Source organism: Macaca nemestrina, chromosome 9, assembly GCF_043159975.1.
Source record: "Macaca nemestrina isolate mMacNem1 chromosome 9, mMacNem.hap1, whole genome shotgun sequence".
Lineage (NCBI taxonomy): Eukaryota > Metazoa > Chordata > Mammalia > Primates > Cercopithecidae > Macaca > Macaca nemestrina.
This window is the reverse complement of record NC_092133.1, coordinates 4198072-4225994: the sequence shown is the minus strand read 5'-3', so window position 1 is coordinate 4225994 and position 27923 is coordinate 4198072. Positions and strand designations below refer to the sequence as shown.

The window sequence follows — 27923 nt, the reverse complement described above, 5'->3', positions numbered from 1 at the left end:
TATATTTGGTAACGTTTATGATAAGCGTTGGTGAGAACGTGGAGAAATTGGAATCCTGTGCGTTGCTGGTGGGAATGTGACATGGAGCAGCTACTGTGGGACACTTCTGGAGGTTCCTGAAAACGTGAAGCATAGAATTCCCATGTGGCCCAGCAATTCTACCCCTAAGGACATACCCCCCAAAATTGAAAGCAGGATCTTGAATAGATGTTTATACACCAGTGTTCCTAGCAGCATTATTCACAGTGGCCAAAAGGAGAACGCACGCAAACGTCTATCTGTGAGTGAACGGATACATTAAACATGGCCTATCCATGCAATGGAATATTATTCAGCCTTAGAAAGGATGGGAATTCTGGCACATGCTGAAACATGGACGAACTTTAAAGACATTATGCTGAGTGATATAAGCCAGTCACAAAAGGACAAGTACTGTATGGGTCCATGGACATGAGGCACCCAGAACAGGCAGATTCAGAGATCAAATAGAATAGTGGGTGCTGGGGGGTGGGGATAGCTATTGTTAAATGGGAACAGAGCTTTTGCTGAGGTTAATGAGAAAATTTTGGATATAGATAGAGGTGATGGTTACACAGCTTTGTGAATGTATTTAATGCCACTGAGTTATACACTTACAAGATAGTTAACATAAATACTGTGCATATTTTGCCACAATAAAAAATATATTTCCTAACATTTAAACAAAAGGAATGTCTGGGACATTACCTCCGACACACCTGGTCATTTGGCACCACCGGCGACCCCTGGCTGCTGGCAGGTGTCTGGAGCAGCAGCTCTGAGCAGGAGGCCCAGAATCTGCAGGGCCAGGCCTGGGAGTACAGGGGTACAGCAGGAAACGTGACCTGGCGGCTCTTCAGAGCCTCGGGGACCACCAAGGCAGTTCTTGACACTTTATCCTGGCCTTGGTGTTCAGCGTCGGAAAACAAGGAGAACCAGAATGTCTTGACTTTCTAAAGGATGTTGTAAAACAAGGGAGGGCGATGATGCAGTGAGTTTTATCGCACTCTTGCTGTGACCTTCATGAGAATGTTTGAGCATCTTTTCTTCATTGCGGACGTAGGCTTCCAAACTCCACGGCCGAGCCCTAGTTACAGTCAGTGCGCAGTAAGTCCTGTGGGTAGTCGTAGAAATGGAGAAAATGGCAGTATCTTTTCTCTAAAAAAATGTTTAAAAACAGATACTTAATGTGAGTTTTCTTGCTAATAGGTTAGGATTTTAGAGTTTAAAGAGGTAGTTAATTATGAAAGCTTTTTCATTTTTGACAACCAGGATTTTTCCTCTAATTCAAGTTACCTTTGAAATGAACACTGCAGATCTGTGAGATTTTCATCTGTGAATGTTGTTTGAAGAATTCATTCTGCTGTAATTTAGATAAAGTGTACCTGCTGAATTTTGTAATAACATTCACAAAGTTTTATGTTTTTGTTCGTGTTTGAAATATACAACAGAAGTTTTCCTTGTGGTAGTGAGAATATATCAATATGAGAGAGATACAATTATATCAATTATTTGAACAAAGATTGGGTATTGTTTACATATAATTTTGTAATAATTCCTATTTCCAAGGAAGAACAATGCATAATACTTTGTCATTGTGTCATTTATTTTTATTGTGGTCTTTGTTTTTATTGAAACATAGATTCTATGTATAAATGTGGATTTTATGTATATCTTTCCCCATGCATATTACAAGTATTTCAAATCAAATAACTTGGCCAAAATGATTTTTCTGTATGAAACATTATATTTTCATTTAAACCACTAAAATTTCTCCCAGTTCAGTCTGATTCCTTCTTGCTTTTTTTGTGTACAGTGAGTGCTATGGTCCGAATGTTTGTGCTCCCACAAAATTCATGTTGAAACCTCACCCCTAAGTTGTTGGTATTAAGAGTTGGGGCCTTTGGGAGAGATTAGGTTAGTGCCCTTATGAAAGAGACTCCAAAGAGGTAGAGCCCTCCACGATTGAGGATGCAGCAGGAAGGCACCATCTGCGAGAAAGTGGGGCCTCACCAGGCACTGAATCTGCTGGCGCCTTGATCTTAGACTTCCTGGCCCCCACAACTGTGAGAAATAAATGTCTGTTGTTTATAAGCCACCCAGTCTATAGGATTTTGTTATGGCAGCTCAGATGGACTTACACAGTGAGCATGTTCCGCTGAGAGATGGCCTAGCCCCTCTTGCTGTCAGCATCAGGATTGATAGAAGCTGGGCCCATGCAGAATTTCCAGAAGCCGTGTCAGGTATTGGGGGTCATTGGACTCTAACCAGTACCCAGCAGACAGATAGGACCTGAGAGAAGGAGTTGGGGTCTGCCCCTTCTCCGCCCCTCAGCTTCCTGCAGTGGCCGAGGGCAGGGAGGAGGGCACAGTTTAGGGGATTGAGAGACGTGTGCTCACCGTCCAGCAGCAGGTCCACCTGCAGGCACAGTGCGGCCTGGCATCTGGTCTGAGAGGATACATGTGCAGGGCAGGTGGGGCCCACGGCTGCTGCTTCCCCACTCACCAGGGTCCCATCAGGAGCAGCAGCTGCGGCCCTGGGAGCCCACAGTCCAGCCAGGAGACGGTGAGCACAGGGCGGAGTGTGGGGTTGGGGATTCCACTTGTGGTGTTCCCAGATTCGGGGGATTTCTGCGAGGCCCTGTTGATGGGCAGTGCTCCTTAGATACCGTGCAGAGGCCTCGGGGTGGGGGTCCTGTCCCATTACTTGATAGCACGTCTTTCAGCTGGCTCTTTAATGGGAAAGTTGGTGCTTTAGTGAAAGCTCCAATCCCCTAGATACAGTGTATTGCGGATATTTATCCCTTCCTGGCTGAGCACGGGGCAGTTTCTGCCTGCAGATTCAGGCTCTGGCTCTGGGTTGTGGACCTTTGAATGTGGCCATGCCAGAGTTTGTGACCTTGACATCTTGAGGCATCCTGTAAGTGGTATGACCTCAAGGGAAGAAAGCTAGCATGGCCTGCATATGGGTGAGACTGTAGACTGTAAAAGCAGGTGTACTTAGCAGGATGTTGATGAGAGCCTCTAACAGTCAGAGGTACAGTCTTCAAATTCACATTTGAATGTCTCTGCCTACTACTCCGAAATCCACAGCAAGGGAGAAGAGCAAAACAGTCTTTCTGTGAAGGGTCTGTTTTATTTTTTATTTTATTTTATTTTAATTAATGAGACGGTGATCATCCCGGGAACAGGATCTAAACGCAGTCTTTGAACTTGAACTCTGTATGTGGTGTCTGCCGGTTTGGGTGTGAGCAGCCTCACTCCGTGCTGGTTCCCAGCTTAAACGTCCAAGGAAGAGCTCATGACAGTTTTTATATTAGTTCTTTAAATATTTTATTGTAAGTTCGTCTCTTCCCAGCCCCTCTTGCTATTTTTATTGCTCCATTTGAAGTTCCAGCCAATAGCCCAGGCCCTTTCTGTCTTTGATGTCTGTATGGTGGGCAAGATCTCGTCACGACCCACATCAGCTTTGCCGTTAGAAATGTGTTGCCATAGAGGAGTACATTCATAATTGAAATTACCAAATAGAGAAATTCTTTCTAGAGGCTATGGCTGCCTCAGTGAAACGTGCATGGCTGAGCAGAGCAAGGAAGAGTTAGTGGGGCAGAGGGCGTGCTGATGTCACAGTGGCGTGGGGTGCAGTGAAGTGATACAGGTGTGTACATCTTCTTACCCGGCATGGTGCTTCCAGAAAGCAGATGGGAGAGCTGTGTGATGAACAGGTGACTGGATCCAGGTGAGCTACTGTAGAAGCGGAATCAAAATCGCATAGCACGTTGCCCTCCCTTTCCCAAGACTGTAAAGAATTCCTCTTAAATGGAAATCTGCTACGTCAAACTTTTATCAGTTTAATTTTAATAAAAAGCTGAATCAATACAAAGTAGCTTGGGAAAACAGCTTCCCCCCACCACCACCAATAACATTTTACAGATTCAAGCCCAGTATTTCTTGCTTCTAATGAGATGGAAGGAGCGGTGTTCTTGGCACCTGCTCATCTCCTTCCCCTTGGAAACTCAGCCGGGTTTTTACTGTTAGCTTATGGGTCGCTAATGTTATGTGCACTCATAGCAGAAATGGAAATCCGCCATCAAAGTGGAGACCTTTGAGAATTTGTGCAACATCGCAATGTAAATACCAGCTCTTATAGAATATTGGGGTTAGCAATGTTGACAGTTCTTCCCCGAGTGTGGTTGGTGGTGGGGCTCCAGTAGAAACAAACTGGTGTCCAGCGGTCAGCCGTCCACACATCCATCCCTCCCACTCCAGCTTCTCCAGGTAAGACTGGCCGTGTGAGCGCAGAGGGTCGAAGTCCTTAGGGACACGTTAGGATGGGAGGTGAGCTCGTAGCTGGAGCTCAGCTTGGGGGTTTCTGGTGCTCCGCCCATGGCTCCTGGACAGCGAGGGGCAGTCTTCTGAATGGACCTCACGGGTCCTGTGGTCAGCTTTGGCCAGAGGGCATGGGCCCCCTTAGCTTATTTCTAGTAACGGGATGGGTGGGTGTTATGAGGAAACACGCAGCCCAGCAGAGGCTCCCCAGAGCACGTCATGAATCTTTTTCTGTCCCCTCCCTGCCCTGCCTCACCTCTGTTCTGTGGCCTCCCTGCACTGTCCCCCTCCTGTGTCCTCAGTTGCCACATGACTGACACATGCTTGGGTCTTGTTTGATGGCTCTGGCAACTTTCTCTACCTCAGTTTACCTTTTGGCTGCCCAGTGCTGGATCGCCAGTCTGCTTTACTGTTCCCAGGAGGACGGGTGTCACTGCCTCACACGTGGGCATGGCACCCGTGCTGGGGCTCCCCTGTCTCATGAGGCCGTGTGTCACACAATGCTTCCTGAGGGTGGGGTGGTCGTGAACAAGGGCACTCGCTTCCGTCCTGTTCCTGTTGCAGAGGAGGAAGACGTCTGGGGCCCTGTTTGCTCAGGATGGACTGAGGCCCAGACCAGCTTCCTGTCTCCACACCCTGACTCCAAACCCGCACTGTGACCTCATGGGGAAGCATATTCCCGAATGTAACTGCGGCACCACAGCCTGGGACTGCTGATGGAATGAATGAGTATTTTCCTTTGGGTTTCCCGCAGAAGTTTTCCCCCAGTTCCCTACCATGGTGGGTTGTGTCTTTGTCACCCACAGTGAGAATACACGAATGCTTTAGCAGATGTTGTGTGGCTTGGGCCTGCCTGCCTTATTCGTAGATATTTTGTACCTCTGTGGGCTCGCAGCGGTGGGCATCTCTGGGGAGGAAGTACTGTCTCCATTGTTCTGTGGGAGGGCGTGGGGTGGTCGCCCTGGGGATCACCCTCGCGTGGGCTCCACATCAGGAAGCGTATCGCAGTGTGTCTGGCATTGGTGTCCTGGCCGGATGCTCTGTTTATAGTGATAGAAAACAAAATTTTCTGCCCTGTGAAATTTGCCACCTTCCTTCGGCAGCATTTCACTTGGTTTACTTCCTTAATTGATGAAATGTGTGAAAAAACTTTATAAATCTTAAACATGAGAAAATTCTAAATGATGTGTGTACACATACATACATACACACACAGTTGGCCCTTGGTCAAGGCAGGTCTGAACTGTGTGGATCCACTTACACTTAGATGTTCTTCTACCTGAGCCACTGCAGAGACAGCAAGACCATCCCTCCCACTCCTCCCCTCCCCCTTCTCCTCGCCTCCCCCTTCTCCTCGCCTCCCCCTTCTCCTCGCCTCCCCCTTCTCCTCGCCTCCCCCTTCTCCTCGCCTCCCCCTTCTCCTCGCCTCCCCCTTCTCCTCCCCTCCCCCTTCTCCTCCCCTCCCCCTTCTCCTCCCCTCCCCCTTCTCCTCGCCTCCCCCTTCTCCCCTCCCCCTTCTCCTCCCCTCCCCTTTCTCCTCCCTTCCCCTTTCTCCTCCCCTCCCCTCTCTACTCCCCTCCTCTTTCTCTTCCCCCCTTCTCCCCTCCCCCTTTCTCTTCCCCTCCCCCTTTCTCTTCCCCTCCCCCTTCTCCTCTCCTCCCCCACTTCTCCTCCCCTCCCCCTCTGCAGCCTACTCTCCATGGAGGTGATGAAGACCTTCATGATGATCCACTTCCACGTAATGAATAGTAAATAGATTTTCACTTCCTTAGTATTGTCTTAATAACTTTTTCTAGCTTATTTTATTGTAAGAATACAGTGTATAATATATATAACATACGCAATATGTATTAGTTAAATGTTTATGTTATCATTAAGACTTCCATTCAACAGTAGGCTATTAGCAGTTAAATTTTGGGGGAGTCAAAAGTTTATGTGGATTTTTGACTGTGTGGGGCATTGACAACCCAACCCCTGCACTGTCCGAGCGTCAGCTGTACACATATATATCTCGCCCTTTGTATTATAGTAGCTCTGTGTGGGGGGCGTGTCTCCACAGGAAGGTGGACTGCCCCGACTCTTTTGGGCCTGGTGGTGATTGTCTGGGGCACTCCTCCCAGAGCTCTGACTACTGACAGGTCACTTCAAGAATCAAAGAACCTCGACTGTGATGTCATTTTTCTGTAAGCCCTGGACTACTATAAATTATGTTTTCACTGTCATAGTTAAGACTTGGAGACTCCTAAGCTGTCTTTGAGGGGAAAGGCCTGTCCCTTTCTCCAGAGAAATAATTAATTGTTAGAGTATATGGTTTTTGAAGAATTTACTATAAGATAAAAGACTGGTATTTTATTCTTGCATTTATTAGTATTTAATCAAATGGAAAGTGCACTTTCGGCCTGGAAATCTTGGCTTCAGCTGCAGGATTAGACTGAATTATTGTTTAAAGAGTAAAAGGTATAGAATTATATGTTTGAGTTATCAAGCCACTGATAGGTTTTGGGTATAATGTAACTAATTTAGGACGTAAAATTTCCTGCCTTGTGGACTAGAGCTTCAGGTTAATCATTTGGAAGCAGGGCGCACTTCCTCTGCCTCGTGGCCTTGCTGTGAGATGGAGCCTGTCCCTCCAGGAGCACCAGACCTTTACGGAGCCCGGTGCCATCAAGGCCCACTTGTCCACCGCCGCCGGAGCGTGTCTGGAACGCCCGGCTTTTCCATTCGGGATACTGAGTCGTAAATCATCCCACATGTCTCACCCAAGAATTCTTTCCTACAGAAATTTCGTGAAACTTAGTCTTTGCTAAGGGTAAGGAGGACTGACTTCTCTTGGTTTTCAGTGGTGTGCAGGCTTAATGCTTGTGGGTGTTGACTGGTGGCTGGTGGCGTTTTTGCATTAGGGGATAACCGGTCCCTCTGCACCACAGCCAGGCACAGTGGCTCACACCTGTAATCTCAGTGCTACCAGAGGTTTGTGTGAGGCCGGAAGTTTGAACTCAGCCTGGGCAACATAGCAAGACCCTGTCTCTACCAAAAAAGAAAAAGAATAAAGAAAATTCCAGAAAACGTTTGCGACAGCATCACTGTTGAGGTTGTAGTGCCACAGGCAGTGCGGCAAGTGTCTGGTTTATCTGTGTGAGCTCATGACCTGTTCATCAGTGGGCAGAAAAAGATGGAATCAGACAAGACAGATGCTCTCAGGATCCTTCAGATCAGGATGGCAAATGTGTCCTGAAATGGGCCAGGTCGGAAATATTTTTGGCTCTGTGGTGTACAGCCACTATCACACTACCTGACCCTCCTGCAGACAGGACTCAGGACGAGCGGGGCTGCTACCCGTGACACTCGACCGAGGTTGCCGAAACCGGAGTGTCCCACTGTGTGCACGTGTCCTAAAGCATCTCCTTCCATCTCCTTGTCTACTCCTACGGTGCACGTCCAGAGCCCCTATGGTGCATGTACAAAGCCCCAATGGTGCGGGTGTGGAGCCCCTGCCGTGTGGATACAGAACCCCTACGGTAAGGGTGCAGAGCCTGTATGGTGTGTGTACAGAGCCCCTACGGTGCGGGTACAGAACCCCTACAGTGCATGTACGGAGCCCATACGGTGCAAGTACAGAACCCCTATGGTGTGCGTACAGAGCCGCTACAATGTGGGTGCAGAACCCCTAACGTGCGCCTACAGAGCCCCTATGGTGCGCGTACAGAGCCCTTATGGCGCGCAGGCTTGCCCTGCCACCTGCTGTGCCCGGATTCCTGTCAGATGCCCAGGTGCCCAGCCTGACTGGGCATGGCCCTCCTGGAAGCAGTTTCAGGGCCAGTTCTGATCTCGGGTGGGGATGGAGAGCTGGTGTCTGGGCCGCTCAGAGCTCAGGCCTCACACATCATCAGAGTGACCTCGCCAGCTCCAAGTGCCCCTTTTCCCTCAGTTTCCTGTTTGGGGAAGTGAGGAGGTCACACCAGGCCGGACACAGGGGATTTCAATCCGTGTGTCTCCTGTTGCCCGGGATGACTGCATGCAGGGTGAGTTCAGGGAAGCTCTGGATGCAGTGAGCGAGGCCCCTGCCCAGCCTCTTGGTAGGAGTCACTGGCCTCACAGCTCACTGCAGTTCAGAGACCTGCAGTGTGAAGATTCTTCCTGATTGCTGGGTGGAAGGGACTTTGGTGACCTCATGTGAGAAAGGAAGTCACCCACTGGCAGCCTCGGAGAGGGAGCCTCCGGCAGTCTGGCTCACAGCTGGGGCCAGATTCGAACTGTATCCAAGAGCAGCTGCTGAGAGACCCGCCTTAGTCCTGCCGGAGTCCGGGCTCCCCTCCAGACGTCAGGGAGGGGGTTTCCACCTGGAACCTCGGGGAGACGTGGTCAGAGCTGCTGCAGGGACCCTCTAGCTGCTGAGGTCAGGGGGTCTACATCCACCCACAGTGTTGGCTCAACAGACGTGTACTGCCTGCCCCAGGCCCAGGGCAGGTCCCACAAGGCCAAGGCTGCACCTTGCTGTCCAGGGGGCCGCAGCTGAGGCCTGTGCAGCCTCCCCAGTGCTAGTGCCAGCATGGTGCAGGAGTCGCAGCTCCAGGAGGACATGCAGGCTGCCTGCCATGAGAACATCCCTCTGCCGTTTGCAGACCAAGGCCCACGTGTGCAGAGGGAAGCAGGCCGGTGCAGCGCACGCGGGGTCGGTGGGAGGTGGACTGACCAGTGGTTTGCACCGAGCAGGCAGCAAAGGGCCCTGTGTGCTGAACTGAGCTGCTGGGACTTAATGTGCACAGAACCACGGAACGTAATGGAGAAGAATTCCTTGCTTTGGGAAGCTTGGGAATGGATGGATGGGAGATAAAGAAGCCATCAGAGTGCTGCTGAGTCTGGTGGGGGTTGGAGGTCACCGGAAGTAGCTCCTCCCTAATTTTACTCAGATCTTGGCAGGGTGCATCTTACCGTTTGTAGAATGCACCAAGGAATGCCTGGGACGGGCATGGGGGCCCTGCAGGGGTCACAGGCTGGGAGAGGAGGGGCTTACTGCCTTGGGCCCCTGGACATAGGTAATGCCTTTGCCTCAGGTGGCCGGAAGTGCCTGTAGACTTCGCAGAAAGCTGCTGTTCCCTTCCTGCGTGGGTGTGTGACTCCTGGACGGTTCCCGGAGATTGCCCTGAGGCTCAGGTGGGTGCCTGTCCTGGAGCCCCCATCCCACAGTGCTCTCTGTCCGTAGATCTGTGTGCACAAGGGTTTGGTTGTTGAACCTGGAGACGCGTGTTTTGGTGAATCCCGGTGTTGACTGATTATATCATTAAGTGGGTAACATGACACAAAAACCACACGTTCTGAATGTACAAATTCCATCCCAACACAGGCGGAAAATTTTATTAACCGTGGCTTTCTTCCCATGGCTTCATTGCAAACAAGCACTTGGTACTTTGCTAGTACAAGGTCCTTCCTTGGCGGGGAGGGGTATAATCCCATCTCGATGTATGGACAAGGAGAAAGAGGAGCTTCCCCTCAGCCCCTGGATGGGACTGTCCAGGCTGCTCCTCAGTGGCCACAGAGAGTGCCCCGGCACCTGCTCAGGGCAGGAATCAGTGGCTTTGGCCACCTTGCTTAATTGAGAAAGTTGATGTTTCCGTCAGATCTTCTTGTGTTTGCACATGTTACTTATTCTCTAAGAAGTCAGTGAAACTTCACCCAACTTTAGAGGCTATAAAGAATGAGGTTATTTTCTGCCATGACATATTTAAGCTGAAGCTTCCCAAGCCGTAACGGTTTTAAGAAGTGACATTTCATTTTGAACACCAGCCTGCCACCTCTTTACTCCTCATGACAGACTGTCACTGTGCAGCACAGCAGTTAGTTGCTTCCTGAAGTGCCAGAAAATTCTCAGGTTGTAAGGAGTGTGCTGCTGGCGGGGTGAGACGTGCGACCCAGTGGGGGCCTCGGCGGGCTCAGGCGGGAGACCCGGGCCAGAGCCCTGTGGGGTGAGCGCCATCCTGGCCAGGCCACATGGCTGGGGCAGCTTCTGTCCCTTCTGCAAGGCAGTTGGCATTAGCACGGATGTTAGTGTAGGAAGTTCTAGCAGGGCTAGTTAAAAATGAGGGAAAACATGGTGTTTTCTCATTGTCTTTTTCATAGTAAACTAAAGGAATCATGCTTGATGAAGGCTGAAGTGGGATGTGATTCAATCGGGTACGAGACTGTGCTGAGGTCTTGGATGTCTTGGGCCTGGGGTCAGCTTGAAGAGATTCATAGGCGGGTCTCGAAGCCCATGTTGCTGGGAGGGCCAGGCTGCTGTTGTGGACGGGCACAGCTCCCCGGTTCACACTAAGGCTTGGGGTTCCCTCCACCGTGGAATCTGTCTTGCTTTCACAGGATTTGGGGACTGTGAAAGCTCTTCTCTTCTAATGCGTTCCCGTTGTCTAGAGGCTGGGGAGCATCATTTGATTTTAAAGGAACAGCCACAGTCCTGCCAGCTCCATAGAGAGAGCGGAGGTGGCCTCGTGTTCTGAGCAGAGGGTGCCATGGTATTTCTGACCAGGGAGGACCCTGGCTGGATTCACGAGATTGTGTGAGTCCAAAACGCGCTTGTCAGAAGCCAGGCGTCCTGCAGTTAGGGTCAGGTTCCCATGGTGGGTTTCATTACCCTCCTAGAGACTGGCGGGGTCCCAGCCTCTTGGAAGTGCCCACTCAGACACTGCCAGGTGCCTTGGAGGTAACGGAAGCATCTCTTGATGTCCAAGTGTCCATCGTGACCTGTGTGGAAGACAAGGTCTGTGTGAGAAGGTGCGCTGGTACCTACTGTGTCTTAATGACCTGGGAGTGTCGTGAAGGTAGAGCAGCCAGTGACCTTGTGAAACCAAAAGAGTGGCTGCCCACTCCGCCTCCTGGCTCTGGCACAGGGAAGTTCCAGGGTTCTAAGGCCTGAGCTGGCTGCACTACCTCCTGCCCTCAAGGACGATTGGCATCTCCGGCATGCTCAGGCCCCTGCAGCCTTGCCAAAAACAAAACAACCAACCCAAAAAACAAACAAACAAACAAAAAACAGAAAAACACTTGTAATTTTTCATTTTATCTGTATTTTAGCATTAAAATGTTTTCCTTTACACAGTTAGCTAGAGGACGCATAGTGGTTAGCCTGTGGCCACGTCTCCCAGCTCTGCTGTCCACCGTGCACATACACCTGAGTGTACTCAGGTTTGCACACCCCCTGACACTGGGACATTCATGTCATGGAAGCTCTTCATATAGATTTTTCTTTGGTCTGCAGTGACATGGCAAGTAGGAAAGCCTTTTATGAAACCTCTTAAAGAAACAGGTAATAGTTACTAAGAAGCTTCCAGAAAGACTTTTATAGGCTCATCTTGACAGTGTTCCAGTATCACAAACCAATTGTCAGTTAGAGCTAGAGTTGGGTTAGCTAAACTGTGGGAATGGATATGGGAGTGGCAGTTATCATCTGGAAACATTATTCCAAAGTGCTTGAAGTTCCAGGGAGCTTTTGGAGCAATTTGTTAAAACCGTACACATTGATGTTTTCTGCCCTTTTCTCTAGGTGTGATCTGTTTCTTTCACACACACACAGCAGTTTTGTTAACTGCTTGCTGACTGATTTCCTGCCTGATTGCACAGATTCAAAGCAGTGCATGAGCTTCAGAATAGCGTTTATCTTCCTGCGTTACTCATGTTTAGTTCCATATATGTACCAAAAGGAAGAGTTCGGAAAAGAAAACCAGATTTTATGTTAAGTATGATTTTTAAATGTAGACAAGTGCCAGTTTATATCTCGAAAGGGGTGATTTAAAGACCAGTGAACAGAGTTCCTTGGATGTCCGTCTGCTTCTGGGATCTGATGTGTAGGCATCTTCACGTTGGTTTGATAATGTGCCGCACGTCGTGTGTTATGCAGATGACTATGCCAAACCCTTTAATAAGACGCGCGTGCCTGGGGTGCTTCTGGAACCTTGCTGCCAGGGCTCCATCTTCGACCATCCCTAATTCCCCAGGGCTCTCGTCGCTTGAGTGTTCTTTACAACCAAAGCATCATTAATCAAAAAGGTGCTCTGCCATGCGGGGCCGCCTCCGATGACAGTAATAAAAACCAGCCCACCTCCTGTTCCAGGTCTGTGTGTAAGCCAAGACATGAGCAGTATTTGTGGAATGTGGCTTCAGATAGAAACTTGCTTTTAATTTGCAGGCCCGGTTATGTGATTCTAAGGCAGAATCTCCCCTCGGTTTCTGCGTGTGTGTAGCCAGGTTCACAGAAGTTCAGCCACACACAAGAGTGTTTCCCTTTTTCCAGGGCTCCCGTTAGGACCCCACCAGGAGGTTTTGGGGTGGCATTTGGGAACGCCGTTTGGATCCCTTCTCAGTTGGACATCCCAGGTGGCAGCTCCAGTTTTGTTTGGTGAAACCATTTCAATGTAACAGAACCCCTTTTGGTTGTGAGAGCAGAATGAACTGAGCCACACTTGACTGTCTTGTGTTGGATATGACCCAGCTGAATCCGCGGGGAGACCCCTGGTTACAGCAGGGACCACAGGTGGGGTCTCTGAGCCTTGAGCCCTTTGTACTGGGTGAGCGTCAGCCGCACCACCTCCTTCTCCCACCCTCCCGTGGCCAGGTTTATGATTCGGTGATAGGGATGAAGTATTTTCTCTCTTCTAGGGTTTTGACACATGCTTTTTTTTTTTTTTTTTTTTTAATTAAAATACTATCTCATGCCTGATTTTGAGGTGGGCTGAGCACGAGTCCTGAGGATGAGAGGGGCTTCCCCAATGCCCCTTATTCCCTGTTCAGAAGGGAGATTGCAAAGCTAGTTTTCATCTTGTGATGTCTTTGTGGGAGGTTGTGAGGCAGTCAGGCACGGTCCTGGTCCTTCCTCAGGTCAGCCAATCTCCCACTTCACACAGACCCAAAGCCCAGGCCACAGGGGACCTGGGCTACCTTGTTTGTAAACTGCTTACAAGGAGGCAGGTGATTTCTCCCTGTTAGCCTGTTTGTTTTTATGTTTTTGAGGTGTGGTCTCACTGTGTTGCCCAGGCTGGTCTGGAACTCCAGGACTCAGGCAGTTCTTCCACCTCCGCCTCTGGATAGGTGGGACTGCAGGTGCACGTCACCACGCCCGGCTAGTCTGTTTCTGTGCAGTGGAGATGGTTAAGAGGGACAGACACAGAGCTGCAAAGATGATCCTGGAAGGACGGTTTTTAGACATGTGCAGCAGGCCTGGAAAACAACTACCAGTAGGGGTGAAAGAAGACAGTTTCTGTCTCTGGGTCTCTTGCTTTTAATATGGCAGGAACTGGCCTCTGGCGCCAACTGCTTAATTCAGAACATTGTTATTTAAACGCCATTCATGTTAAAAGGGAGATGAAATGAAATTCATTTCATTTTTCCAGAGGTCTCCAAATAGCCATGAAAAATCAATTTTTTTCTGCCACCAATTACCGTCAGCCACTCACGTGGTTTAGGTGGATGCCGTGGTGGTGCCGGGAGCACTGCCAGGCTGTGGGGCCATGGGCTTGTGCTTCGCGAAAGTGGGAAGGGGGGACATTAGGAAGCTCGACTGTTGAATTGCTTGGGTGTCCTAAATGTGGGCTGTGTGGTCATCCCTGTGCAAGCCTGAGAGGCAGAGAGCACTGAGTCCACTGGACACCTGCCTGTCTGGTCGCCCCTTAGATTGTGGTCCTCTCAGCAACATGGCTGTCCCGTTATGTACACATGCCGTGTTTTGGAGCCCCCTTAGGACCGACAGTTCAAATTCTGGAAGTCCTGAGCATTTGGGTCTTCCACATCATTGTTCCGTTTTGCAGAATCGAAGCCGGCGTGTTTGAGTTAGACGGGACGCTGGGGCTGCCTGCTTTCCTTCGATGGGACGCCGAGGGCCTCTCTGCCCCGGTGTGTTCCCTGAGGTTCCAGTGGGCGGCTTCAGGGAAGAAGGGCCGGGAATTCCTGTTTCTAGGACAGGCCCTGTTTTATGCAGCTGCGAACCTTGTGCTTGGGTGTAGTAGGCGGTTGGCTTTTTTTCTTTTCTTCTTTTCACAGCACACTTGTAGCCAGAGCAGATTCTGTGATTTGCCCGGAGAGAGCTTGCCCACACATTGTCTCCCTGTCTCTGGTGGTTGTGGCTGCAGCCTCCCAGGCACCTCTCCCTGTCCCTGCCCTTGACACGCCTGGAATCCGTGTTCTCCCTTGTTTGTCTGACTTGCGTCCCAGGACTTGGCCCTCACTGCTCCAGGAGCTGCTGAGGCAGCCTCATCTCAAAGCCAGGTCCTCTCCCTCCTGGTGACCTGGCTGCCACCTTCTGCTCCTTAACGCTCTGTGCTTCTTCCAGCGCCAGTGCCTTTGCCTATGTGCGCCTGCCTGCCTTAGTCTGTCCTCCTCTTCTCCACCCAGAAACTACAACACTGTCCCTCCTCTCTCAGCACCTCCTCCAGGAAGCCTTCCTGGACTCCCCAGGACATCAAACCCCTTGATACAGGCTCTCATTAATCCTAGAGTTCTTTTTCTGAATTTCTATCTCATTATCATTGCATGATTCATATAATTAGATCTTTTGTTCAACACATATTTGCTGAGAACTTGTGGGTGCCAGGCCCTGTTATTCTAGATGCTGGGGATACAGCAGTAGATCAGCTAAGACTACTCCGGGTTGAAGAAAAACAGGAATTTCTCAGAACATAGACTTGAAACAAGCCCAGCTTTCCTGTTCTCTCACAAGGAGAAGCCTAGCCAGCCATGGAGAGGCTGTGATGTGTGGCCGTGGAGAGCTGCAGTGTGGGGGGGCCGTGGAGAGCTGCAGTGTGGAGGGGGCATGGAGAGCTGCCGTGTGGAGGGGGCGTGGAGAGCTGCGGTGTGGGGGGTGGGGGTGGAGAGCTGCGGTGTGGGGTGGCCGTGGAGAGCTGCGGTGTGGAGGGGGCGTGGAGAGCTGCGGTGTTGGGGGGCGTGGAGAGCTGCGGTGTGGGGGGTGGGGCGTGGAGAGCTGCGGTGTGGAGGGGGCGTGGAGAGCTGCGGTGTGGGGGGTGGGGCGTGGAGAGCTGCGGTGTTGGGGGGCGTGGAGAGCTGCGGTGTGGGGTGGCCGTGGAGAGCTGCCGTGTGGAGTCGCTCACAGTGTTGGGGCCTGGTCTCTCAAGGCTCTTGGCCTTTTCCTCATGATCACTAGGTGGTTGCCACAGCTCCCGCCATCACATCTGCCATGTCAAGGAAGGAAGGGTAGGGGGTGCCATCTGACTTTAGAAAAAGCATGAAAACAAGAACTCTCCGCAGGCTTCTCCTCACTCATTGGCTACAGTTGTGACACATTGGCTGCCTGTATTGGAGCTTACATTCTAGGGAAGGCGACACATCAAGTAAGCAAATCCTGCCACCGTGATTCCAGGTCATGTAAGGAAAATAAGGCAGAGAAAGAAGGGGTGGAGGTGGTGACTGTTTTCGGCAGCTTCTCTGAGAAGGTGACGTCTGAGCGTGGTTGTGAGTGAGGTGACAGTGGCCCCTGTGCAGGCTGGGACAGAGACAGAGCGGTAGTGCGGAGGCCCTGAAAGCAGAGCGAGGCTGGAGTGTGAGGGACAGCGGCCGGAGGGGGGCGGGTGAGTGGGTGCGATGGGGTCATGGGGGACTGAAGCCGGGGAAGGAGGAGATGTGGCCCACCAAATTTGGGACCATTTGGGCTAGGGGTCCCCAGTTTTGTTGGCACCAGGGACCAGTTTCATGGAAGATGAATTTTTCCACAGATGGGATCGGGGGGATGGTTTGGGATGAAACTGTTCCACCTCAGATCGTCAGACACTAGATTCTCCCAAGGAGCGTCCCACCCAGATCCCCCCATGCACAGTTCACAGCAGGCATCACACGCCTATGAGAATTTAATGCTGCCACTGACCTGACAGTGATGCTCGCTCACCCGCTGCTCACCACCTGCTGTGTGGCCCGTTTCCTAACAGGCCACGGACTGGGCCCCCTGGTTCAAGCCAGATCCGATGGGAGTGTTTTCTCATCAAGATGGAAATGAAGGGGAGATGTGATCTGATTTACTTATGTGTGTTTTCATTTTATCCTAATCTTTATTTTTGTAACTCACGGAATTTTTTCACACCTCAGTTTTTATTCAGAAAAGCATTAACCATCATTGGTTTTATATAAGACATGGTGAGATCACAGTAAGCAGAGAACGTTTACCATTGTTTTTCTACTTGACATCAGCAATGCAGCACATTAGCTTTTTTGTACATTATGTTGACCCATGTATTCATAGTTTTGGGTACCCTTTATTTCTTTGTAGAGCTCTTATTTTTCTTTTTCCTTTTTTTCTTTCTTTTTTTTTCAGTGGGGACAGGGTCTTGCTCTGTTACCCAGGCTGGAGTGCAGTGATACTACTGTGACTTACTGCAGCCTTGACCTCCTGGGCTCAAGCAATCCTCCTGCCTCAGCCTCCCAAGTGGCTGGAACTACAGGCGCATGCCACCAGCCTGGCTAATTTTTTTTGTATTTTTTAGTAGAGCTGGGGTTTCGTCACATTGCCCAGACTGGTCTTGAACTCCTGGGCTGAAGTGATCCTCCTGCCTCGGCCTGCCAAAATTCTGGGATTACAGGTGTGAGCCACCATGACTGGCCCAGATTGGATATTAATACAGTTTTTTTTCTCCTTGAAAAGCCAACTCGTACCAACTATAGAAAACTGAGAAAATGCAGATATAAAAGGAGTAGTTTAAATCATCCTACCTTATTTGATTTTTAAAAAGTAAACTGATTTTAGAATAATCTTAGATTTATGGAAAAGTTGCAAGCACCATTCGGTGTGATTTACTTTTTGTGGGTAATTTTTCTCCCCTCCGGGAGATCACATTTGTCTCCTTCCGGTTTCTGGCACCTTCGTCCAGTGGCTCCTGCGTAGAGGGTGCTGAGGCATCGGTCAGACGACTCTTGGTCGTTAGTGGTTTGTTTCCCATTATTTGGTCTCCCTTCGGCTTCTCTCCTGGTCGGGTTTCTCGTCACTTCTCAGTGGGTTATTTCCACAGTTGACCTCGGTTCTGATCCAGTCTTGACAGAGCTGCCAGAGGGAGTCTCGAAATGCAAACCAGCTGCATCTCCCCTTGTTGAAAACTCTGTGGCTTTTCAGGGAAAAGGCAGCCAGCAGGACCGGCCTGGCCACGGTGGCCTCAGGGCCCGAGCATGGCTGTGTCCCCCACGCCTCTCCACGCACACCAGGCCTCATCCCCCAGCTGTCGTGGCAGGTGCCTTTGCCCCGGCCTGCGTGGCTCCTCGCCTGGCGGCCGCTCCCTGTAATTCAGTTCTCTGTATAGATGTCAGTTTCTCCATAAGCTCTCAGCTGCCCGCACTCTCCCCCGAAGTGTGGCCCCACCCCTGCAGGGTGGTTCCTAACTGCCACTCTGCCCACCGCGTGCTAGCCTGGGTGTGTGGTTGCCTGCTGGCTCTGGGCTCAGGCTGGGGTGCTGAGAGGGTTGCAGGGGTGACAGTGAATCTTTGTCTTCAGTGGGCCAGTCTCCTTCCCAGCGTCCCTCCTGGGGCTGTGGATCTGGCCTCCGCCGTTGAATGGCCCTCTCTTGAGGTTGTTGGGCATTGGTGAAGATCCTGATGGAATCTCATCACTGGAGCCGGACGTCTTTCTTCCCGGGTCTGGGCATGGCGGAATTGCTGCGCGGCGTGTTGGGAGAGGGACCATTGCCTTTATGGCTGCTTGTGACCTGTCCAGGGCACTGCTGTGCCAGCCTTTGTGTGTCTGGTATCTTGGCTTCTAAGTTGAGCCACCCACCTGGCTGGGTTGCGATGGTTTCACTCCCGTCACGTTTTCATGCTATTGAAACTCACTTTTCTCACTGCCTGATTTCTGGCTTTTGTGGGTCCCTCCTGGTGTCTGTGATGCCCCCATTTAGTCTGCAGGCATCCCCCCACCTCTCTGGTGGCCCGGTGTGCACACCTGCTAGGTCAGCCCTGGGCATCTGGGCATCGCATCAGAGATGCTGCCATGCTCGGTGGCCTGGGACTTCTGTCCTGTAGAGGCCTCAGCCATTGCATTTTAGGAATCGGCACTAAACTAACGTCTACTGTTGCCCACAGAAGAACTGTGCCAAATGCTCTGGTTGTCTACAGGAAAAAAAGGTAGTATGCAGGTTTCAGCAGCGTATCCAATTCCATTTCTGCAGGCCTCTGTGGGAGGTTTGCTCTTGGTTGGGGGGGGCATGTTCCAGCTCATTGTCATGTTCAGGTGAAATGAGGCAGGCTTCATGTACCTCAATAATCAGCCGATTGGATATGGACAGGAGCTGGAGTCTGTTGCTCATTTGGAAGTCAGATTCTGAACTCATTCATTATTGCAGTTATAAACTGGTTGACTTTTTTTTGGTTCTTGGAATGATTTGGATGGAGCTGACCTGGTCCCCACAACTCCCTGCTTTGTGATTGATTCAGTGTGTTCCTGTGGCTTAAGGCCACCCTTGCTGGCCAGGGGAGCTGGTTCCTAGGGCTTGAGGCCAGCCTGCCCTTTGGCTGAGAGGCCCATGCCATGATGCTGGTCATGGCGATAGCACTGCAGGGCACAATCGGGAATGTGCCAGAGCTTTAGGGTCCCTTGGACCAGCAGCTGGGGTCCTTGGGCATTTCCTGGGTGGAGGTGCTCTCTGGGGTGCAGAGTTGGTCATTCCAGGGCAGGCAGTTCACTTGGCCACACCAGGTTTGGCTGGAAGGCTTCTCCACCGCATTCCCAGTCACTGGCCTCCCGAGTTTAGCTTCTTGTGGTCAGGACCCAGACCCTGATAACCTTGAGGACTCTTCTCTCTGGGAGGCTGTCGGGGCTGAGCTGCCTGTGGCCCTCCACCGCCCTGCTCCTTCCTCCGGGTGGAGGACACCCCATCCCGCATGCCCCTCCTTCAGCTCGCTGGGATTCACCCCCAGTGGCCTTCCCAGGCTCCTGCCCTTCTCCCTAGCCCTGTCTCTGCACGCTCCAATGTCTTCCCCTTTGGCTGATGCTTGGATTGGGGGTGAACTCAAGGTGTGGTCTGTGCAGAATGGCATGACAGCCCTTCCAGCCCTTCACGGTGTGTAGTACCTGAAGCCTGGGCCGTAGCCGTCTCAGGTTAGATCCTCAGAGTGGCACTGTCAGGTAGAGGAGTCAGGGGTCTTATTGATGAGAAAATAGAGGCTTGGGAGAGGAGTGGGCAGCTAGTGTCTGACCAGTCCCCACATGGGGCACTCCCCAGTCAGAATGTTTGCAGTGCAGCTTCAGGCACTGACATGGGCAAACCCTTCCTCTCCCAGGCCGTCCCTTCCTGCAGCTGCTTGGACACTGGCACATGTTGGTGGGCGTCAGCACCAGGGCTGGGCTCCTGCCTGGGACTCAAATCAGGAGCAAGTCCCACGGAGGCAGAGCAGCCGAGAATCAACGGTGGCCATAGCCACCACATCCTGTTTCCAGGGGCAACGGTGGCAACAGTGCCAGCTGCCATGCCTGCTGTGCCTGGTTGCCCCACAGATGTTTCCTGAAGCTTGATTTTGGCTGTGATTGGAGCGTGGCCAGTTCTGGTTCCTACTATTTTCTGAGCCTGCTCCTCCAGCCTTCCCAGAAGTTCTTTGAGTTGTGGAGTAGCCTTTCAGTAAATGGCATTTGTGCTTAAATTAGCCCGTGTCCGTTTCTGACACCTGCTGTTGAGAGTGCTGCCTGATGCAGGTGCTCGGGGCTGGCCACGCTCCCCACCTGAGTCCAGAGCCCAGCCCAGGCCTCCTGACTCTGACAGCCTGCAGCCTTGCCCGGACTGGGATGATAGAGCAGCAAACGTGGCTCCGTGGAGAACCACATTTGAGAGAGCAAAACCTAAGCTGGCCTCTTTACAGCCAGTCTGCTGGAAGCTTTAACCCACCGCCGTGCAGGGCAAGTTTCCAAGAAGTGGCGAGAGAACATCCCAATTTCTCACGCTGCCTCCAGAGCCCTGTTGTCTGAGCAGTATCTTCTGTGAACACACTTTGGGAAGTGCTGTCATGGATGCTTGGCCTGGATGGTGGTCACACTGGTAATTCAGTTCCACAACTATTTTATGAGCCCCTTGTGTTTGTGGTGCGTGCTGTTCTTCAGGCGGTCCCGAGCAGAGCCGCCGGCACCCTGCCTGAGAAGCAGTGGCCCCGGGTGGTGGGAGATGTCTGCAGGGGCAGGGCTGAGGCTGGGGACCGAGATTGTGGCTCTGAGAAATGATGGAGATGGGAGAAGGGGAGGCAGTCACCTTGGAAGCAAGGGCGGGATGGCGGTGCTTTCAATGAGACTCGGGGGAGAGGGGCAGCATGCTCCAGGGGATGAGGTCGGAGCAGAGGGGGTTGGGTTAAAATGTTGATTGTGGTGGGAACAACAGTGATCCCCAAATCCTACAGAGCCTTTGGGAGGCCTGGTCTTTGCAGGTGTTCCCTCTAAACTCGTGCCGACATTGTGATTTGGTGTGATTTACCCTACAGACAAAAACAGTTGAAGCACCGAGAGTGATCTTCTCACAGCAACGGGACAGTGGGCGGGAAGCCGTGATTTGCACCCCCTGCCTTTATCTGGCCTCTGCCACGTGGTAAGTGGAAGGCAGGTGGCTCCTTCCACAGGGCTCTTTGCCCTCCCGGGAAGCCTGGTTTTTACCCTTGAGGCAGCAGGGAGGCTGCAGGGTGAGATGTTGAAGGAGTGTGATGTGGGCAGAGCCTCTCCGATGGGGCATGGTTTCCGGCACATCCCGTATCCATATCCTGAGGCGATTGATTGGGATCCGGTTCAAATCCCTGTCAATCTGCACAGAAAAGGGGAGGTTGTAGAGACAGCTCTGGAGTGTGACGGTTTAGGATTGAATCTTGAGAGTAATGCTTCTAGAAAACGCTTGTGTAGTTTGGGGTCTGCTGCCCGACCTTGCTCCCTTTAAGGGACGTAAATGCACCTCTCTCTCGTTCTTGGAAAGACAGATGAGAGAACCAAAGTGTGGCCTTAGAAGCATGTGGAAGACACAGAAAGGGAAGATCAGCTGGAGGGCTGGTGGAGGCTTTCACAGGAGAGGAGACCAGGCAGCAAGGTGCCCAGCAGACAGGCAGGGAGGGGGCCTTCAGTGAAGGCGCAGAGATTTGAGATGCATGCGTGATTCACAACCGCTTCAGTGTGGGAACAGAGTGGGAAGGTGCCAGTGAGCGGCCCTTCCAGGGGTCATCAGGCCTTTTCTGTAGAGGGCTGGAGAGTCAGTGTTCTGGGCTTGCAGGGCCACATTGCCTCTGTCACAACTGCTCACCTCTGCCGCTGCAGCACAGAAGCAGCAGGAGACTGTGTGTAAATAAATGAACACAATTGTGTCTCAATAAAACTTTATTTACAAAGACAGGTGCAGTGAGTCAGATTTGCCCCACGGGCTCTAGTTTGTTGCCCCTGCTCCAGCCCCTTAATGTAGGGAGCCCTTTGTTGTTCTCAGTGAGCTTTGATTGCTGGTGATTGGGTTGGAGTGGGAAGATCCCAGGTGTGATGGGAGCCATGAGGACGGCCTTCCTTAAGTAGCCACGAGCTGCTGTGGGTCTTCCTGGGAAGCTGTGGCAGTGAGAGGACAGAGCTAAAATAGCAAGAGCCAGTGCCTGAGGAGGCTGAAGAGGGAGGATCGCTAAAGCCCATGGTTCAAGACTGCAGTGAGCTAGAATTACACCACTGCTCTCCAGCCTGAGCAGCAGAGCAAGACCCCGTCTCTAAAAAATAGAGAAAGAAATGTACAAGTGTAAAGGTAGCCTATGGATGTGTTCCCCCGTATTCCTCAGGCTCTGCTCTTCAGCCTCCTGAGCAGCTGGAACTACAGGTGTGTGCTATCATACCCCGCTAATTTTAATTCTTTTCAGACAGGGTCTTGCTACGTTGCCCAGGCTGGTTTCAACTCCTGAGTTCAAGTGATCCTCCTGTCTCGGCCTTCCAAAGTGCTGGGATTACAGGCATGAGCCACTGCGCCCAGCCTCTCGGCCTTCTAAAGTGCTGGGATTACAGGCATGAGCCACTGCACCCAGCCTTGTACATCTCTTTCAATGTAAATTAAATGTGCTCTCCACAGCACATTTAATTTACCCCCGCATTGCTCATCCTCTCGGGCTGGCTCCTAACACAGGTGTAGTGGCGTAGGTGCTGAGTTGAATCTTTCTGTAAGTCGTTGCATACAAGCTTCATTCTAAAATGTACTTTATTCCAAGTATTGAACAGTTTGTCTTTGGGATTTATTGTTTATGGTAGTTGTTTTATTAATTGTTTTAGTAAAACAAAGTGAGCTTAGTTGTGGGTATTATTTAAAAGGAGCTCTTACCAGGTCAGCTTCCTTCAATGACGCATTGGTTTAAGATAAGAAGAATCGGGATACAGTAATTTTAGGAAATAACAGGAGATTGTAGTATTGGTTGGCTGCTCTAGGTAATTGTGGTAATTTTCTGTCTTCCCGGTAACCATATTGTAGAAATGACGCATCATATGATTCCAAAAATGAGGAAAAAGCTTTGGAATATATTTTGTGTCTTAACCAGTACTTCTGTTGTGTTATATATACGACCAGCCTCTTCATATACACTTTGTCTTAAAAACTGTTTCTGTTTAGGTACTTGGAAAAATGGACAAGGCCTGTGAAATGAAACGCACCGTGCTGGACAGCCCTCTGGGGAAGCTGGAGCTGTCTGGTTGTGAGCAGGGTCTGCACGAAATAAAGCTCCTGGGCAAGGGGACGCCTAAAGCTGAGTAAGTATGAACCTGCATGATCCCGTATACTGCACATGCTGAAGCAGCTGAGGAGTATATGTGACAACTGCTTGTTTTCCATCGATCACAGGGTAACACATAGCCTTACCCCCACAACCACAGCCACGAGCCTGTCTCTCAAAACAGCGTGCTGCGATGGCTCCTGCATTTGCAGCTTCCCTGTGTGTTGTCCAGAAGCCCTCCGCCTCCGATGAACCCAGGGCCATGCCCTTCATACCCTTTCATTAGTAGCTCCAAAATGTTTGATTAATGTGTACGTTTACAGAGGAGTTGGTTGGTGATGAGCATTGAACATTTTGGTTCTTCAGCATATGTCTCTAGAAATTTAGAGACAGGGAGATACAGGATTAATCTTGATTAAAAAAAAAGAAAAATCCAGACCAGAGTTCCCTGTTCCGCCAGAGTCTGCCAGGTGACTTTCATACTGGGACTGCTTGATGTTCTGGAATTCCTTAACCAGGAGGCCCACTTGCCCTCTGAAAGCCGTGGTCAGACCCTTGGCGCGGGTGTGGCTGAGGACAGCCCTGCCTGGGGAAGGGCCCGAAAGCCCCTTTTCAGCATGGCTTTAGGGTCTTGTCATTTCTAAAAGCGTACGTGTCTCTGTTTTTGTGAACAGCTCCCACTGTATTTCTCTAACTGCAAAAACAAAAAATGTAAAGCACTCCTTAATGTTTTGCTTTGAAATGTAACATTTAATTTCCTCCGTTCATTCTATTAAAATTGTAGGTCTTGTTATTTCTGACAAGAAGGAAAAAAACACCCACTCCTATGCTTGGTGTTTCTCTTAACTGGCTAATAAACACAATGCCAAGAACATTAGATAAAGAAAATACATAAGAAACATAAAAATTGATTTTAATGGACCCCTGTCAGAGACAGCCGTAATGAGCACAAGTGCAGTCATAAATATCAGCACTCGCCTCCGCTGTCGAGATTTTTCCTGTAGAGCTGCACGTTACAATCAATATAGTCTTTTTGAGACCAAAAAATAAGCAAACCTTTGAACTATGTGAATACACTCTTTTCAATTTCTATGAGAACCATCTGGCTGTAGTGTTCAGAAAATCACAGGCACCAAATAATTTGTAGGGGAAAATGTCATTTTGTCTTTTAGCATGTTCAGTTGCACAATAAATCATAGAAATTATGTGTTGGTTTTTTTTCTTTTGGGAAAAAGTAAAGGTACAAAGTGAATTTGGGGAAGAAAAAGGAAAACAAAACAAAAACAACAAACATTGTAAGATATGTTTAGTTAAATGCCCGTTGTGGATTATGCAAATAGGATGAAGAGGCTTAATTTTGAATTTCTACTTTATGAACTTTCTGAATCAAGTTAGGATCAGGTTCAGGTGTAACAACAGCCCTGAAATAATGCTGACTCCTGAATACGATCTGGCTGATTGCTCACTTGAAGACACACCTGTAGACAAACCGTGGTAGCTGGGGCTGTTGCCTTCATGGCTTCTGGGAACTTGGGCTCCTCTGAGCTTTCCTCTCGGGGTCTCCAGATGGTGGTCCCTTCCCTGGTGCTTCAAGACGGCGCTGGGCCCAAGCCACAGGTAGGGGAGAAAGAAAGGAGGACGTGTCATATATGGGCTAAAATTAGGTGTACTGTGAGTAAGGAAGGAGTGGGATTTGGGGGGCAGCCAGCAGTGTTAGTGTGCACAGTTAATTTTGGTGGGGGGAGCATTTAAAAGTTTGAGAATAGTATATAAAACTATATGAATATTCAATTAAGTTTAACATTGTATCATTTTTAAAATTTAGGTAAAAATTACATAGAAGACTTAAGATTTCAAGTGTACAATTCAATGGTTTTTGACAAAAGCATACAACCATATAACCACCACCGAAGACATAGAACATTCAAGATACAGAACATTCCAGAAAGTTCCCTTGTGCCCCCTTAAGTCAGTCTTCTTTGCGAATTTTTGTTTCCATTTCTCCTGAGTAAATTCCTGAGTGTGGAATTGCTGGGCTGGATGGCAAATGCATGTTTAACTTGACAAGAAATTGCCAAAACTTTCTTCAGAGCAGTATCATCTTAAATTTCCACTAGCAGTGTGCGTTTCAGTTACTCCATGTTCTTGGCAGTACTTGGTGGTGTCAGTTTTTCAGATTTTAGCCATTTTGGCTGGTATAAAGTATTATCTCATTGTGGTTCTAATTTGCACTTTGCCGATGACTTATCCTGGTGAAGTCTTGGCCATTCCTGTGTTTTCTTTGTGAAATATCTACTCAAGTCCTTTGCCTATTTTTTATTTTTTATTGTTTTAAGATGGAGGCTTGCTCTGTCGCCTAGGCTGTAGTGCAGTGGTGCAATCTCAGCTCACTGCACCCTCCGCCTCCTGAGTTCAAACAGTTCTCCTGCCTCAGCCTCCCGAGTAGCTGGGATTACAGGCGCCCACCACCTTGCCCGGCTAATTTTTGTATTTTTAGTAGAGATGGGATTTCACCATGTTGGTCAGGCTGGTCTCTAACTCCTGATCTTGTGATCTGCCTGTCTTGGCCTCCCAAAGTGCTGGGATTACAGGCGTGAGCCCCTGTGCCTGGCCACCTTTTGCCTATTTTAAAATTAGAGCTTTCTTGTTTGTGTGTTTGTTGTTGTTACTGATTTGTGGTTCTGGTTAGGAGACTTTTGTCACATGCATGTATTGTGATGATTTTCTGACAAGCTGGAGGTCTGCTTTTTTGTTTTTCTAATAGTGTCTTTTGATGAGAAGAGGTTTTAAATTTTGAACAAGTCCATATGTCTTTTTTTCCCCTTTTGTTTAAGACTTTTTGTGTTCTCTGTAAGAAATATTTGCCTACTGTAATTTCTGAAATTCATTCTCCTGTAATTTCTTTTAAAAGCTTTGTAGTTTTTTTTTTTAATGTTTAGATATGTGATCCATTTTGAATTACCTTTTTGTGAGGTATAGAGTTTATTTTTTCCCTGTAGCTATTTGTTTTAGTATCATTTGTTGGAAAATAAAAATTGTCTCTCTTCTTCATTGAATTACCATCATTTGACCATGGGGGTGTGAGCCTGTTTCTAGTTTTGCTCTGTTTGGTTCAGCCTACCTTTGCCTGTTCTGTGCCCGTTCCACACTGGCCTGGTTAGGTAGCTTTGTGATACATGTTGATGCCAGGTAATGTGAGTCCGTGAGTCCTCTAAATTTATTTATTTTTAAATCATTTGGCTTCTGCGTCTCTTAAGTTTGCATATTACTTTTAGAATTCAGGTGTAAATTTCTGCAGTGATTCTTTTTGGGATTTCGATTGGGAGTTCATTGAACCTGGGTGTCAATTTTGGAAGGTTGACGTCTTGGTATTGAAGGCGTCAGTTCCCGGCTTCGACTGGCATCTGCATTTGTTTACGTTCTTTCATTCTCCTCAGCAGCATTGGATGGTTTTTCTGCCTGGAGGCTTTGCCTATCTGGCAAACTCCATTTCTAAATACTTTGTTCTTGATGGTATTCTAAATTAGGTTGAAATTTTTTAACCTTTTAATTTATTGCTGCTTGTATTTAACATCTGACTTGTAAGTTGATCTTATATTCTGGAATCTTGACTCATTCATGTATTTGTTCCAGGGTTTTGAGATTGCTTAGGATTCTGTATAAAAATTCATGATGTCTATGAATAAAGACAATATGCATCTTCCTTTCTGATCTTTATGCTTTTAATTTCTTCTACTGAGCTGTCCAGAACCCTCCAGGATGACCAGTGAGGGTGGCGATGACAGACGTCCTCCCTGGTTCCTGGTTTGGGGAGCTTGCAGGATTTCACCAGTGAGGGCTTATACTCCCCATTTTGGGTTTCGGAGGCATCTTCCTCACTGGGTGGAATTTTGTCAAATGGTTTTCATGTATGCGTTGACAGAGTCATGTAATCTTTCTCCTTTATTCTTTAAATTTGGTAGAATAAATTTTTAGAATTTTAAACCAGGTGTATACTTTTCTCTTTTTTTGGTAATATCTTCGTCTTGTTTTGGAATTAGGCTCATTCTGCTGACAAATCAGTTTGGAAGCATTCCCTGTTCTATTTTCTGAAAGAGTAAGGGTTGGATTGATATTACTTTATCCCCAGATTGTGAGATGAATGCACCTTGGACGCCATCTGGGGCTGGTGTCAGAAGTCTTCTGTGAAGCTTCCTGGTTTAGTAGAATTGGGTGCTGCCTTCACTCATCTCGGGGTGCTCCCCCGGAGCCATCTGTGCCCTGTGTGGCTGCTGTCCTCTGGTTGCTGAGTGACAGTGACTGCCGGGATTTGGGGCAGCGTCCTACTGGCTCTGGCCCCTGCCCTCACCTTTTCCGAGTGCCTCTGAGTCCCAGGGTGGTCCTTGCTTCCTCTGAACGGGTGTTTCTTTCTTTAGTAGATAAATTACAGGTTGACCGTTGGGCCTTCTTCAGTGACGTTGCATCTGTGCTTCTGTACAAAGTGTGTTTCCCGCTCCCCAGGTGAGTCCATTTACCTGTGTGTGGCTTCGCGCGGGGACCAACGACTTCCTTGCCTAGTTACCTTTCCCCCCCTAAAAACGTGTGTGAGAAGCACATCCGTTGGGAAAGTGGCATAGTTTCCAAAAGGGAAGCAACATAAGCTGCTTTTAAGTTAGTTTCATAAGTGCCTGACAGTATCAGGTTTCTGTGAATGCCATCACATCCAGGAGCGCTTGGCCTCTGCCAGAGCGGAGCAGCTCCCCCGCGCCATCTTCCCGCGGCTGCAGAGCTCTGACCTCGTCAGATTCCCTGCAGTGCCCACAGTCTAATGAGAGGGGCCAGGCGGTATGTGTTTATTTTTCTAATGTTATTTTGGGGCTTGTTTAGTTTTCCATAATGTTGATTGCCATATTTGATTACTTGAAAAAATGGACCATATCGCCC

General features: G+C 49.5%; 1 protein-coding gene across 3 annotated transcripts in view; it reads left to right on the top strand.

Annotated features, from left to right (window-relative positions):
* The window catches only part of LOC105470645 (O-6-methylguanine-DNA methyltransferase), a 291365-nt gene that overhangs the window by 47628 nt on the left and 215814 nt on the right, over window positions 1-27923 (top strand). For 2 of the 3 annotated variants that reach the window (XM_011722809.3, XM_011722826.3), the window contains exon 2: window positions 22901-23037. In XM_011722809.3, the coding sequence (XP_011721111.2) occupies window positions 22901-23037 (137 nt within the window). Of the gene's footprint in view, window positions 1-20782; window positions 20879-22900; window positions 23038-27923 lie in introns of those variants that run through there. The other variant, XM_011722820.3, reaches the window with a different exon arrangement.